Raw genomic sequence first — 13,404 nt, forward strand, 5'->3', positions numbered from 1 at the left:
GGGATCCTAAGCAAGTGGGTCCCAGGGGTCCTGAGCGGGTGGGTCCCAGGGGTCCTGAGCAGGTGGGTTCCAGGGTTCAGGAGCAGGTGGGTAACCTAAGCTGTTGTCAGCGTGTGGTTTCCATGACTTCAACCCCATGTTGGGACATCAGCGTGTCCTCCTGAAGCCAGTGCTTTCCTGGGCCACTGCAGGTTTAGCGAAAGCAGCCCTGAATAGCCCGAGACAGCATGATCAAATAAATTTTAATTAACTCAGAAATAGAAAGAACTTCCCCTTTGACCTCCTTTTCACCTCTACATCTACATGTTTTAAAGGGAATCCTGTGGAGAAGGCAGCGTGAAGATACTGGAAGAGAGACTGGAGAAAATAGGTTTCCAATACAGCTGTATTAATGACTACCAGTAAGTGGCACATTATAATCAATGTGTATATCCAGAGGGGTGTTGAAAGGGTTTTATGGGCTCTACAGGCCACAGGACCGCATCTTCTGGGTGCTCTCTGGGTGGGGGTGGGAGTGCTTCTGGCCAGGGTTCTGTCTGGACCCCACCCAGTGTCACTTTAACTACAATGAATGCCACACACAGCAGTTTTCCCCTTCCCTTGCTGTGTGGTGAGTGCCCTGAGAACAGACTGTGATTTAGTTCCTGCACTGACTGTGGGGTCTTTGCCTGTGATAGGTGCTTCACACTCTAGCTGGAGGTTTGTTTGAGATCCTCCTTACAGACTGATGACTCTTAAACGTAGATCCATAGGAAAGTGGTAGTAGCTGCCACTTCTGGAGCACCTTTTATGGACCAGGCACTTAGAAGCTCATAATCAGATATCCCTGAGGGCTTGCCTGACTCTTGAAAATCTAGATAAACTTGCCTCAAACCCTTCGACAGTCCTGTGCCCTCCCCTCAACTAAGAGAATTCCTCTGCTTCTCTCTGCTTTAGCCTCTAAGTCTGCAGAACTGCTTGGTACACAGTAAATGCTCCATAAAATACTGGCTAATACTTTTTTAAAGAAATAACTTGTGTGTTCTTCAGGGGCAGAGATTTTATGTCTCCAGTACCTTGCAGGCACATCATAATGGTTTGATGAATGAAAGTTATTTAAATAATCCCTTAAATATTCCTTGTTTTCTTTCTGTAGACCAGTGAAGCTCCTCCAGTGTGTGGACCACAGTACCCATCCTGACTGTGCCTTGTATTCGTAAGTAAATGGCTTAGGCCAAATCTCCTTTCTTTCCCAGGATAACCAGTTTTTAGCCTTTACAGATCACTGGTGAAGGACACCCTAAAATGCCAGCTGCAGAGTAAGGTTTATAATTCTGCATTGTGCTTTCTTCAGTGTCTCTGAGCTACTGGGTTCCTGTGAATTTGAAAACATTTGCTGAACTGAGCTGAGTACTTGCTGTGTCCTTTGCTGCTCTGATGCCATTCTCTGCTCCAGCTGAACTTGCTGTAGTAGAAATTAGAGGAGTGGGACAGCAGGAGGAGCTTTTAAAATTAAAATTAATTTTATTTTTAAATATTAATTTACTTAAAAATTTATATATACTCTGTACTGCAAAAACTCCTTCATCCTCCCTCTTCCTGATTCCCTCATAACCTCTGATCTACTTTCTGACTATGAAGTTCATATTACTGGATATTTCATATAGGTGAAACCATATAATATTTATCCTTATGTGCCTTGCTTACTTCATTCAGTATAATGTTTTCAAGGTTCATCCATGTGGCAGCAAGGTTCAGAACTTTGTTCCCTCTTAGGGCTTAAAAATATTCCAAATGTGGCACATTTTGTTTATTCCTTCATCTATTGATGGACTCTTGGGTTGTTTCTGCCTTTTGGCTGTTGTGAATAATGCTGCTATGAACATTGGTATACAAGTATCTATTTAAGTCCCTCTTTTTCATTTCTTTGGATATATAACTAGGAGTGTAATTGCTGGGTCCCATGGTAATTCTTATTTAACACTTTGAGGAACCTCTGTACATACAGCTTCTGGCTGCTCCCTGTGGCTTCTCTTTCTGTATCCACCTTCTTTTGCTTATGGGGACTTCAGCTGTATAGGATTAAGGCCCTCTCACATTCAGTTTGGACACACTTTAATAACATGTTCAAAGGTCCTATTTATAAATGGGTTCACAGACACAGGATCAGGGGTTGGGAGCAGAACATGATTCAGCTTTTGTGGAGATAGAATTCAGCCCCCAGTAGAGGTAGTTTTGGTTGTTTTGTTATTATAAACAATGCTAAAATGTAATCCTTGTTTATGTATCCTGAATTCTCGTTCAAGTATTTGTGTAGGTAGATGACCAGAAACAGAGTTAGTAGGTCCAGGAAGTGGGTATTTTAAATATTAATAGTCTCTGCCAAATTCTGATGTTTCAAAAAGGATGCACCAGTGAACCCTGCCACAAAGGGTGTCCGTATGTGCATCCGTTTCTGCATCTGCACCTGTACCTATATCTATATCTAATCTTAGTCACTTTTATGGATAAACCTTATGAATCCAAGGCTTTGTTTTTGTTTTGATTTGTGTTGACAGGGAAATTTCTAGTGCCGCCACCTGAAGTCTCTTACCTACCTTTCCTACCTGCTATAACCATACTCTTTTTGAGGACCCAGCCCCCCCATGACCCTTCCTCCATAAAGCTTTCCTGATCCCCCCAGGTGGATTTAATAACTCCTCCTCTGTGCTCCCAAGAACTTCATACATAATTGATTACAGTGCTTAACTCTTTCTGCGCAGTTCATTCTGCACCACCTCTCTGCCTTACTTGATTTGGAGAGTGCGTCCACTTTCTCTTTGTGTTTTTTGTAGCACTTGCATGTAGTAGGTGCTCCATTCAAGCCTGTAGGCTCCATTCTTCCATCTACAAGGGAAGACTGACTCAGTGCTGGGGTGTCAGGCACTTTGCTGTGTACATCATATAGGGGTCTTCTTCATTCTTGAACCCATATCATAAGTAGAGAGATAGAGATTGCTAATCATCCCTGCATAGGTTTTCTTCCTTTCTACATTTAGTAATAGAACCCTTGAGTCTTGGCTGGGCTCAGACTACCAGGAATGAAGATTGCACTTCCTAGCCTCCCTTGCAGCTGTGGCCAAATGATGCTGGCAGCTTCTGAGTTAAGCTCGTGAAAGGAAGGGACATGCGTTCCCTTTCTGTTTCCCTCCTGGCCGTGTCTGTACATAGAAGATGTGCTGGTGAGCCATCTTCGCCTGGGCCTGGCAGAGCCACACAACAGAGGGAGGCTGTGTCCCATACCATGGACCCTCTGTCACAGCCCCACACCGTTACTGAGAGAGGAACAAGTATCTGTCTTGTGTGTGCCACTTTGATTTAGGGTCATTTTTACAGCACCCAAACTTGGATGTGACCAGTACAGGTAAGTTCTATTAGCCTCATTTTGGAGATGAAGAAACTCTTAAGAAATTAATGAATGGCTGGCCCAAGACTACCCGGCTAGGGAGGGCAGAACTAAGATCAGTAACGAGTCTGAGAGTTTTCAGAACTCAGGCTGACAACCGTTATGCTCTTCTGACTGGAAATTGAGACAACAGATTCACCATCACCAGCATGTTCACTTGGAGCCAATGTCCTAGGGCAGGTCATGGATACAAACTACTGCCCACACTCTGCTGGGCATAGGTCTCCCACCCTGTTCCCAAATCTGCATTAGTTTTCTAGGACTGCTGTTAACAAAGTACCACAATGTTCAGGCTTAAAACAGCAGAAATTTACTCTGTCACCATTTGGGAAGTCAGAAGTCTGAAATCAAGGTGTAGGAAGGGCGTGCTCTCTCTGGTGCCTCTAGAGAAGAATCCTTCCTTGCCTCATAGCTTCTGATGGTCGCCGGCAGTCTTTAGCAGAGGCTGGCTCTCCTTGGCTTGTAGTTGCATCACTCCAGTCTCTTGTCATTCCCTGGTGAATTTGGCCAGCATATTTTGAGTCCTCTCATAGGAGATGGGAAATTATTGATGGATCTAGGTCTTACCTTTTCTTCCCTGGAAATCCAATCCACTCTGACTCCTGCTGCTCAAATGTGTTCAGTGGTTCCCATGACTAAGTCCAGACTTCGATTCTGGTGCACCCCCCACAACACCTCCCTGTGAGCTTTCATTTCAGGCTAGCGTAGATCCTCTTCCCAAAGATGCCCTGTGCTTTTCCACCTGCACGCCTGTGGACACAGCTCCCTTGGGCACTACTAAAAGCACTGCAGTTGGAGTCAGCTGATGTGGATATGGCAGTTTTCTCATCTACAAAACTGAGAACAATGATAAACACCTCACAGATTTGTTGTGAGGATTAAATAAAAGATTGTTTTTAAAATTGCCCATCCTCCATTTTAGACAGATTGAGACTCCACACAGCCTGGGGCTGAATGCAGGGTTCCAGTTCATGAGGTGCAAATAGGGAGCACATCAAAGTTCTTAACTGCAAGCATCAGTCACTAGCTCCTGGTAGGTCAGTACAAAGGGGGTGTGTATAGGTTGTTCACAGAATCTTCTGGGAGAACCAGAGAAGTTGGACTAAAGTCTATGCCAAAGTCCCACCCAGAACTGCTCTGGGGAGATGCCCCCACAGCCCCTCTGGGTACAGACATCCTTGAGAGTACCTGTGAAGCAGTATCTGTGATGCTTGTACCTGGATGCTTGCCCTGTGATACGTGTACCTGGTGTGCTTGCATGTGTGATGCTTGCATGTGTGAAGCTTGCACCTGTGAGTCTTACACCTGTGAGGCTTGCATGTGTGAATCTTGCTCCTGTGAGGCTTCCACCTATGAAGCTTGCACCTGTGAGGCTTGCATCTATGATACTTGCACCCGAATGCTTGTCTCTGTGGTGCTTGCACCTGTGATACTTAGACCTGAATGCTAGCGTCTGGATGCTTCTGCTAGAACCTCTGCTGCTGAAACCTCTCAAAACTGATGTCTCAGGCACCAATACAGCTAGAAGGTATCCCATGTGGCATCTACTGCTTCGTGCTACTTTGCTCACAATTCAAAGTCTGGCATGGCACACCTGATTGGCAGAGCTGCATCCAGGTGTTTGTGCAATTAACTGCAAGGAGCCTGGGAAAATGATCATCTGCTTTAAATCCAGTCTCATGGCTTGAAATATCATCTATATGCTGGTGACTCCAATATTAATTTCTCTAGTCCAGGCTCTCTTCTGCATGCCACCCTTGTATTTCTAGTCTACTCATTTATTTCATTTGGATGGCTAATAGATATTTCAAATTCAGCATGTCCAAAACTGGGCTCCTGAACTTAGCCCCTGTGTTAGTTAGATTCAGTTGTCAACTTGGCCAGGTGAGCATACCTAATCTTGTTGCTGCGGACATAAGCCAACGGTACGTGAACCTCATCTGTTGCCAATTACATCTGCAGTCAGCTAGGAGGCGTGTCTGCTGCAATGAGTGACGTTTGACTTAATTGGCTGGTGCTTAAATGAGAGAACGCAGTGTAGCACAGCCTAAGCAGCTCGGCATTCCTCATTTCAGCACTTGCAGCTCAGCCCAGGCCTTTGGAGATGCAGAAAGAAGTCACCCTGGGGAAAGTTGTTGGAACCCAGGGGCCTGGAGAGAAGACCAGCAGAGACCATCCTGTGCCTTCCACATAAGAAAGAACCTCAGTGGAAAGTTAGCTGCCTTTCCTCTGAAGAACCAACAAAATAAATCCCCTTTTATTAAAAGCCAATCCATCTCTGGTGTGTTGCATTCTGGCAGCTAGCAAGCTAGAACACCCCCTAAATTTGACCTACTGTGGTCTTCTCTTTTTCAGTTGATGGCAGTGCCCACATTTCCTGCATGTGAGCCTAAACTCTTGGAGTCATTCTTGACTCTTTCCTTTCCCTCTCATCCTTCCTCAGAAAGACCTGTTGGCTTGACCTACAAAAGAGGAACCACAAATGGGAAATTATTCAATCATTCTAATAATAATGAAATACAACTTTAAAAAGTTGTCATTTTCTACTTCAACTGCTTTGACATACCTTAACAAAATATAGTAGAAAATATTTTAAAGATGCTATTCAGTGCTATCAGCAGTGACACTGATATCCTTAAAAGTCAATAAATGGCCTTGGACAATGGTAAAATGCTTTGGGAAAACAATATAACAATGTGTACCAAGAATTATAAAAATATTAATAGTCTGACTAAATAATAAAAATATTCATTTCTGGTACCCTATCCTAAGGAAGTGATCCAAATGTGGACTATCTACTCAAAGATGTTCACCAAAGCATTCTTTATGTTGCTGAAACCTTAGGAGCTGGCCTTAACTATCCATTGGCAAGTAAATGGTCACATCAAAGGTGGTGCACGTAATTGGTTGGAATAGAATATTGCCATTTAAAATGATGGTAGGATAATCATTTAGCATTACAGAAAATCCTCATGAAAAATTTAAGAGAAAACACATAGAAAGCAAACTTATATATTTATAGGTTATAATATTGGCCAAAAGTTCAACAGATTGATAATCTGCAACATTGGGGAGGATATGAGAGAACAGGTATACCTGTTAATTATTAAAATAATGACTCAGCTTATCAGTCAGGGTCAAGGAGAAATATCTGATCTCTCATCTTGGCTGAAGTCTCTGGCCCAAATACCATTGCAGGCCACAGTGGCAGTAATGCCAGTCTCCACTCGCTTATAGAAAGTGGGGTAGAGGACTTTCAATCTGCAAAGGTTTAGAATGGAATAAACAGTTGGTGACATAAATTTAACCCATATTATTGGTAGGTTTGCAGTAAGTTTAGGAATAATCTATATGTTTTAGTGTTTAATTTGCAACATTTTAAAGAAATAAAGCTTATAAGAATAGCTGTTGTATTAGCCCTGTGATTCCAATATATGTATATGTAACTATTTTATATTACATATGTCTTATAATGTATATATAGGAAACTGACTTTAGACTTGAGTTTTTGGTTGAAAGTTATAAGAAAATAGTACTAAGTTTGTAACCAGTATTGGAATTTTGAAGAAAATTAAGATGAAATTTTATACATTTAATGTATTAAATTTGGTAGACTTGAATATCTGGAAAGGTTTCACTTATTTATAAGAATTTAAAGTATTTAAAAAGAAAATGTAATTTTAAACTTAAGTTTAACATACCCTAAAATAATATGTTTAAAACATTGAAGGAAATTTAAGTAAGTTTAAACCCCATTAAAAGTTATTGTCAGCCATGGTGATGAATACACAAATATGTGATGATACTGTGAGCCATTGATTGTATACCATATATGGACTGTATGTGTGTGAAGATTTCTCAATAAAAATATTTTTTTAAAAAGCTATTGTCAGAGTTCATTAGGTTTTTAAATAGAATAATATAATCCACAAATGAATAGAAAATTGTAAAGGCATATTAGGCTTTTTAAATGATAAATTTAATAGCTAGAATTAATTTTTAAAATCAAAGTAACTGCAAATAGTGGTTTATTTCTATACATAAAAGCTACCCTTGAGCACAAATTCACATTGACATGAAAAGCCTATTAAGTTAAAATGTAAGTGGCAAACCAGTTCATAGAATGTGAACTCAAACTTGTAAAGCAAAGGAAAACAACTATATGTCTCTATTTGTGTGTAATCATGGACGTAAATGGTAGAAATAGGTCTGGAATGCTAAGAGTGGTTACTTCTCAGGAAGGAAATGGGAACTGGAGAGTGACTTAACGGAGATTCTTTTTATTACTGGGTTTGATTGTTTTATTTTCATTTTTAAAGTAAAAATAAATGCATTCTTGTATCAATTATTTAAAATCAAACCAAGAGGTCTGTTCATATTGAGAGAGACAAGCCTGGGACAGTAACTGAATCAGAAGTGCAATTGCAGAAAATGTCCAGCAGGAGGAACCCTGGTACAAATTTGTGGGCTGACAAAGATTCTTTCAGCAGAAAGGTCTGGCTGGAAGTCATTCCACTTGGGGTCAGGAATCTTTAAGGACTGACGAGTGTAGCCCCCTTGGGATGAACTTCCAAGCCAGCATTATGTTTTTTTCACTTTTTTTTTTTTTTTTTTTTTTTTTTGCATGGGCTGACACCCTGAATTGAACCCGGGTCTCCGGCATGGCAGGCAAGAATTCTACCACTGAGCCACCATCGCACCACCCTTGACAATTTTTTTTTTTAATTACACGAGCAGGCACCGGGTATTGAACCTGGGTCTCTGGCATGGCAGGCAAGAACTCTGCCACTGAGCCACTGTGGCCCTCCCACTTGACAATTTTTTAAGCCTATCTTTTAGTCAGTTTAAAACAACCCCGTAATTTCTGTTTCTCAAAATCCAGTGATCAGACCCTGTTTGCTGTTGCTATGCTCTGTCTCCATGTCTTTATATCAGGGCAGGTTTTTCTTCATTGGTTAAACTCTGACAATGGTATGTCTACCAGTTGCGAAGCGGCTAACTTTATGGTCCATCTATACAATAAGATACTAAGCACCAAGAGGAAGAATGAATTAGCTCCATATATCCCGGTGTGGAAATATGGCCAAGATACAGTGTTAGGTGTGAGGGAAAAAGCAAGTTGCACGTCCCATTTGTGCTTATATAACAGGATATATGAATGTGTGTATCATGCTCCTGGGAGATGGAAAGTGGGAATGGAGAGACTATGGGATCTGTACTTTTCATTTTATAACATTCCTTACTATTCAGAGTTCCCCACAGTGTGCATGTATGTATTTAAAAGGAGGCCCCATACACAAATACTGACAGCTTATCTTATTTCCTCTTTAATTTGTAGGGCAGCAGCACCTACCCGAAAAGGAGCCCAATCCCTTTATGAAGGACGAAGTGACAGCCTTATAATTCCTCTCTTGGTGGTGTTGGCTTCAGGTGCTCAAATGTAACTAAAATCCATCCAGCTGTGCAGCCCCAGACGGTTTCCAGCGCTGCACAGTTATCCTCTTGCTCTGTATGTACCAAGTGATTTTGTTAGCTAAAGGAGCGTGTTGCTGGGGGAAAAAATACCCTGCAATTTTTTAAAATATGATATACATATGCAAGATTTCAGAAGCAAGGGATTAATCTAGGCCATTAGAATTAAAGCAAGTAATTTTATTTTCATATTTTTGGTGGTATAGTGCAGTGAGACAGACTGTTATATAATAAGATGTTTTTAGATAATTCCCATTTATATTTATTCATATCTCCCATACAATGGCACAAGGCATGCTTGTTGATAGCTTAAGATATATGTCCACTGTATAAATGTATACATAAATATTTGGTGTGCTTCTGGAAATATTTTGCATTGGATTAAATTGTCAACACATATAGGATGTGTGTGTGTTTCTCTTTTTCTGATTATAAAACTAATGCATGCTCACTAGAAAAAAATTGGAAAAATATTAAAAAGTCAAAAATCTTACCCTGTTTCTAACTCCTGCTGAACTCTGTTACCAATGACATATTCCAAGTTTATTCTCGAGTGTCGATTCACATCATTGGGACCATACTGTGCAATAGGACTAGATACAAAAACTCAAAAATGGACAGCACAATAATACCTAATTGTAAAGTAATCATGTTAAAATACTGAATGAAGCTGCATCCGAGCTATAGGTTTTTGTTTTGTTTTGTTTTGTTTGTTTTGTTCTTATTATTATTACTTTTATTTTTTTTTCTCTATATTAACATTCTATATCTTTTTCTGTTATATTGCTAGTTCTTCTAAACTGATGCAAATGTACTAAGAAACGATGATCATGCATCTATGTGATGATGTTAAGAATTACTGATTGCATATGTAGAATGGTATGATTTCTAAAAAAAAAAAAAAAAAAAAAAATGGTCAGCACAATACTGCCTAACTGTAATGTAATTATGTTGGAACGCTGAATGAAGCTGCATCTGAGCTATAGTTTTTTTTTTTCTCTTATATATTTTTGTACTTTTTATTTTTATTTGTGTTTTCTCTCTGTGTTATCACTTTATTTCTTTTTCTGTTGTCGTGCTATTTCTTTCTCTAAATCGATGCATATGTACTGAGAAATGATGACCATACACCTATGTGATGATATTAAGAATTACTGATTGCATATGTAGAATGGATTGATTTCTAATGTTGTGTTAGTTAATTTTTTTTAATTAATAAAAAAAAAGTCAAAAATCAAAATAGAAATCATAGATAAGACCACCATCCAGAGGTAATTCCTTTGCTTTTTGGTTTATTTTCTTTCCTCTTACTTATTTGCAATATATGTTTGTTACACAAACAACATACATTCATATGTGTTAAATTATCTTAAAAAGATAACTATATGATGAATATTTTATCCTATTTCTCATACTTAGTGGTACTGACATATTATGTTATTAAATGTTCTTTGGAAGCATGACTTGTTTTTAATTCATACACAGAAATTTATTCTTTTTGATTACAGTCCCATGAATTCTGACAAGTACATAGATTCATGAAACTGCAACCACAATAGTAATGCAGAACAATTTCATCACTCCCCAAAATTCCCCCTGCTGCTGCTTTGTAGTCAACCCCTCCCTCTAGCCCTAACTCCTAGCAATCGCTGATTGTTTTCCATTTCTATTGCTTTGCAATTTCCAGAATGTCTTATAAGTAGAATAACTCAGCATGGAGCCTTTTAAATCATTTTTATTGTGAAAATATGACATGTATACAGAAAAAAAGAAAGAAAAAGCAGTAAATTTTAACAAGTAGTTACAGATTTCAGAGTTTGTTGTAGGTTACCATTACACTAGTTCAGATTTTTGCTTCTCTATGCTCCAAAACACTGGAGGCTAAAAGACTTATCAATATAGTGATTCAACAGTTGTATTCATTTGTTAAATCCTATTTCTCTGTTGTAACTGTCTTCCTTTGATCCTTCTCCCAATCTATAGGGATCTTTGGGGAATGCCTCTTCTAAGTTTTTCATCTTGAGAAGGAGTATTGACAATGAAGGATTGGGGGTGCAATTAATTGATAATCTTGGAGAGGCTGGCCCCTCTGGGTTTCAGGATTTGTCTGATCTAGGAACCCTCTGGAAGTTATAGGTTTCAGGAAAATAAGCAGTGCATGAAACTTTTTATAGAGTCTTACTTAGAGCTCTAGGTATTCTTAGGAGTTATCAGAAACGATGTTAGTGATTTTGCAAACCAAGGCAATTAGCAATATCTAGCTGAAGCTTGCATAAGAATACCCTCTATTTGAAGTCTCTTAGTGACTGATGCCTTATTTTGTTACACTTCTTTTCCTCCTTTTGGTCAGGATGACTTTGTCTATCCCCTGGTGCCAGAGCCAGACTCATCCCCGGAGTCATACCCCACGCTGTTAGGGAGATTTTCACCCCTGAATGTCATGTCCTACACAGTGGGGAGGGTAATGATTTTCCTTGCGGAGTTGGGCTTAGAGAGAGAGAGTGAGGCCACTTCTGAGCAACAAAAAGGGTTTCCTGGATGCAACTCTTAGGCCTCATTATAGGTATCTATTTCTATTTCTGTAGAAATAATTTTCATAAGGACAGGCCTCAAAGTCAAGGGCTCGGCCTATTTTCTTGGGAGTCCTCGATGTTTGAGAGGGTACCAAGGATTTCCCAGATGGGAAAGTTTAATAATTCCATATTTTTTTCTTTGGTCCCTCTGGGAACTCTACCAATACTTTTTAATTATTGCCCCACCATAGTCTGAGATATATCCTGGTATTGCATTAAGCTATACTGAATTACAAGGTCTTATTCCCATTCTGAGCTCCATGCTTTGGTTGTTTAAATGAGCCGTCTAGATAGATTGATTTAGATTGTGTGTTATAGAAAATTCAGGTTCTAGATACAATAAACCTCTTTGCCTTTGGTCTCATACAGTAGGTGAAGCTCTAGAGTACATATATTATCATCTTTCCCCCTGAATTCTGATTTACCTTAGTCCCAGCCAGATTGGCTTTGTTTTTATATCTAATTGAAGTCTTATCTCTTTTTTGGTTACTTTTACTGTTATTGTATGTATTGTATGTGCTGATTTTCAGAGCTGTAGAACTCCAATTCTGAGTTTTAGGTGTTGTGGAGGTACTCAAAGTTTCAGGGAAATATCAGTTTATACACTTACAGCTCAGTGTCTCAGAGTCTGGAAAAATACTTATAACTTTGATCTAAGCGTGGCTGCTGTAAGAGCTTACAATCTAGGCTCCAATTATAAATATTTTCTGAAAGAGACCTTAACATATTTGTTCTTTTGTTTCTGGCTTATTTTGCACAACACGTTGTCCCCAAGGTTTATTCAGTTATTGTGTTCCTCGTGATATCATTCTTCTTTGTAGCCACACAATATTTCATCATATATATATATATATATATATATATATATATATATATATATATATATATATATATATATATATATATATATCACAGTTTGCCTTTTGGTGTCTCAGTTGTTTTACCCTTTGGCCCCCTCCATCCATTGATCATCATGAATAATGTCCAAAATAAACAAACCCTGTCTTACAGTGTCCTAACTTGATTGTACACTCAATCCGCAACACTCAATTTTAGACAATTTTCATTGGTTCACTGAAACAAAACCAATAAACAGAGCCTCTCCAAATATGAAATCAAAACTTCCCCTAATTGCTTGTCCCTCCCACTGTTATTTATCTGTGGTATTGCTGCAGTACTATTGATGTCTTCCTGTTAATATAAGCAATAGTATGCTAGTTTAGTTTCCCCCATACCTCTCTGTTGTGGACTGTGCAAGATCAAACCTTTGAAATAGTTCATGTGAGAACTTATTGATAATTGTGGAGTTAATCAGTAGGATACATGGCACGATACATCTCCTTTCAATCATATTCACCTTGAATATGGCAATGTCACTTATATCCCCACTAAACTGCTGCCATCACTTCTATCCTTTCACTTAAATTTAAGTTCAACCTCATTGGTTAACCTTTTCCCTATCTCTACCATCTGTATACCTCTAGGTCTCCTATATTTTATAGTATAAACCACTGAGATTACCTTTGCTAGTGAAGTCATACAGTGTCTGTCCTTTTGTGCCTGACTTATTTCACTCGGTATTATGTCCTCAGGGTTCATCTAGGTTGTCATATGTTTCAGGTCCTCATTTTGTCTTACTGCTGCATAATAGTCAATCCAATTCATATTATGTCTTTTATAGGAATTGGGAAATTTTCTCATAGTGGGGATGCACGTCTACTTGAGGGTCTATTAAAAGCTAGGCAGGGGTGCCAGATAGTTCAGGGGCAGAACAGCAACCTGCCATGTGGGAGTCCCATGCTCGACTCCTGGCCCGTGCACCAAAACAAAAAACAAACAAACAAAAACACCTCAGCCATATTAGGCCTCGGGGCCAGAAGGATATACCCCAAGATATATTGGTAATGAGCTCAGACTGGTGCCCACAGAAGAAAA

General features: G+C 39.3%; 1 protein-coding gene across 2 annotated transcripts in view; it reads left to right on the top strand.

The window, feature by feature from the left end:
* Positions 1-9,295, top strand: part of BST1 (bone marrow stromal cell antigen 1) — a 71,000-nt gene extending 61,705 nt beyond the window's left edge. For both annotated transcript variants that reach the window (XM_077136445.1, XM_077136444.1), the window contains exons 7-9: positions 315-401; positions 1,136-1,195; positions 8,763-9,295. In XM_077136445.1, coding sequence (XP_076992560.1) covers positions 315-401; positions 1,136-1,195; positions 8,763-8,868 — 253 coding nt within the window. In that variant the 3' untranslated portion in view covers positions 8,869-9,295. The remainder of the gene's footprint in view (positions 1-314; positions 402-1,135; positions 1,196-8,762) is intronic.
* Positions 9,296-13,404: the final 4,109 nt, after the last annotated feature.

The sequence above is a fragment of the Tamandua tetradactyla genome, chromosome 19 (genome assembly GCF_023851605.1).
Source record: "Tamandua tetradactyla isolate mTamTet1 chromosome 19, mTamTet1.pri, whole genome shotgun sequence".
Lineage (NCBI taxonomy): Eukaryota > Metazoa > Chordata > Mammalia > Pilosa > Myrmecophagidae > Tamandua > Tamandua tetradactyla.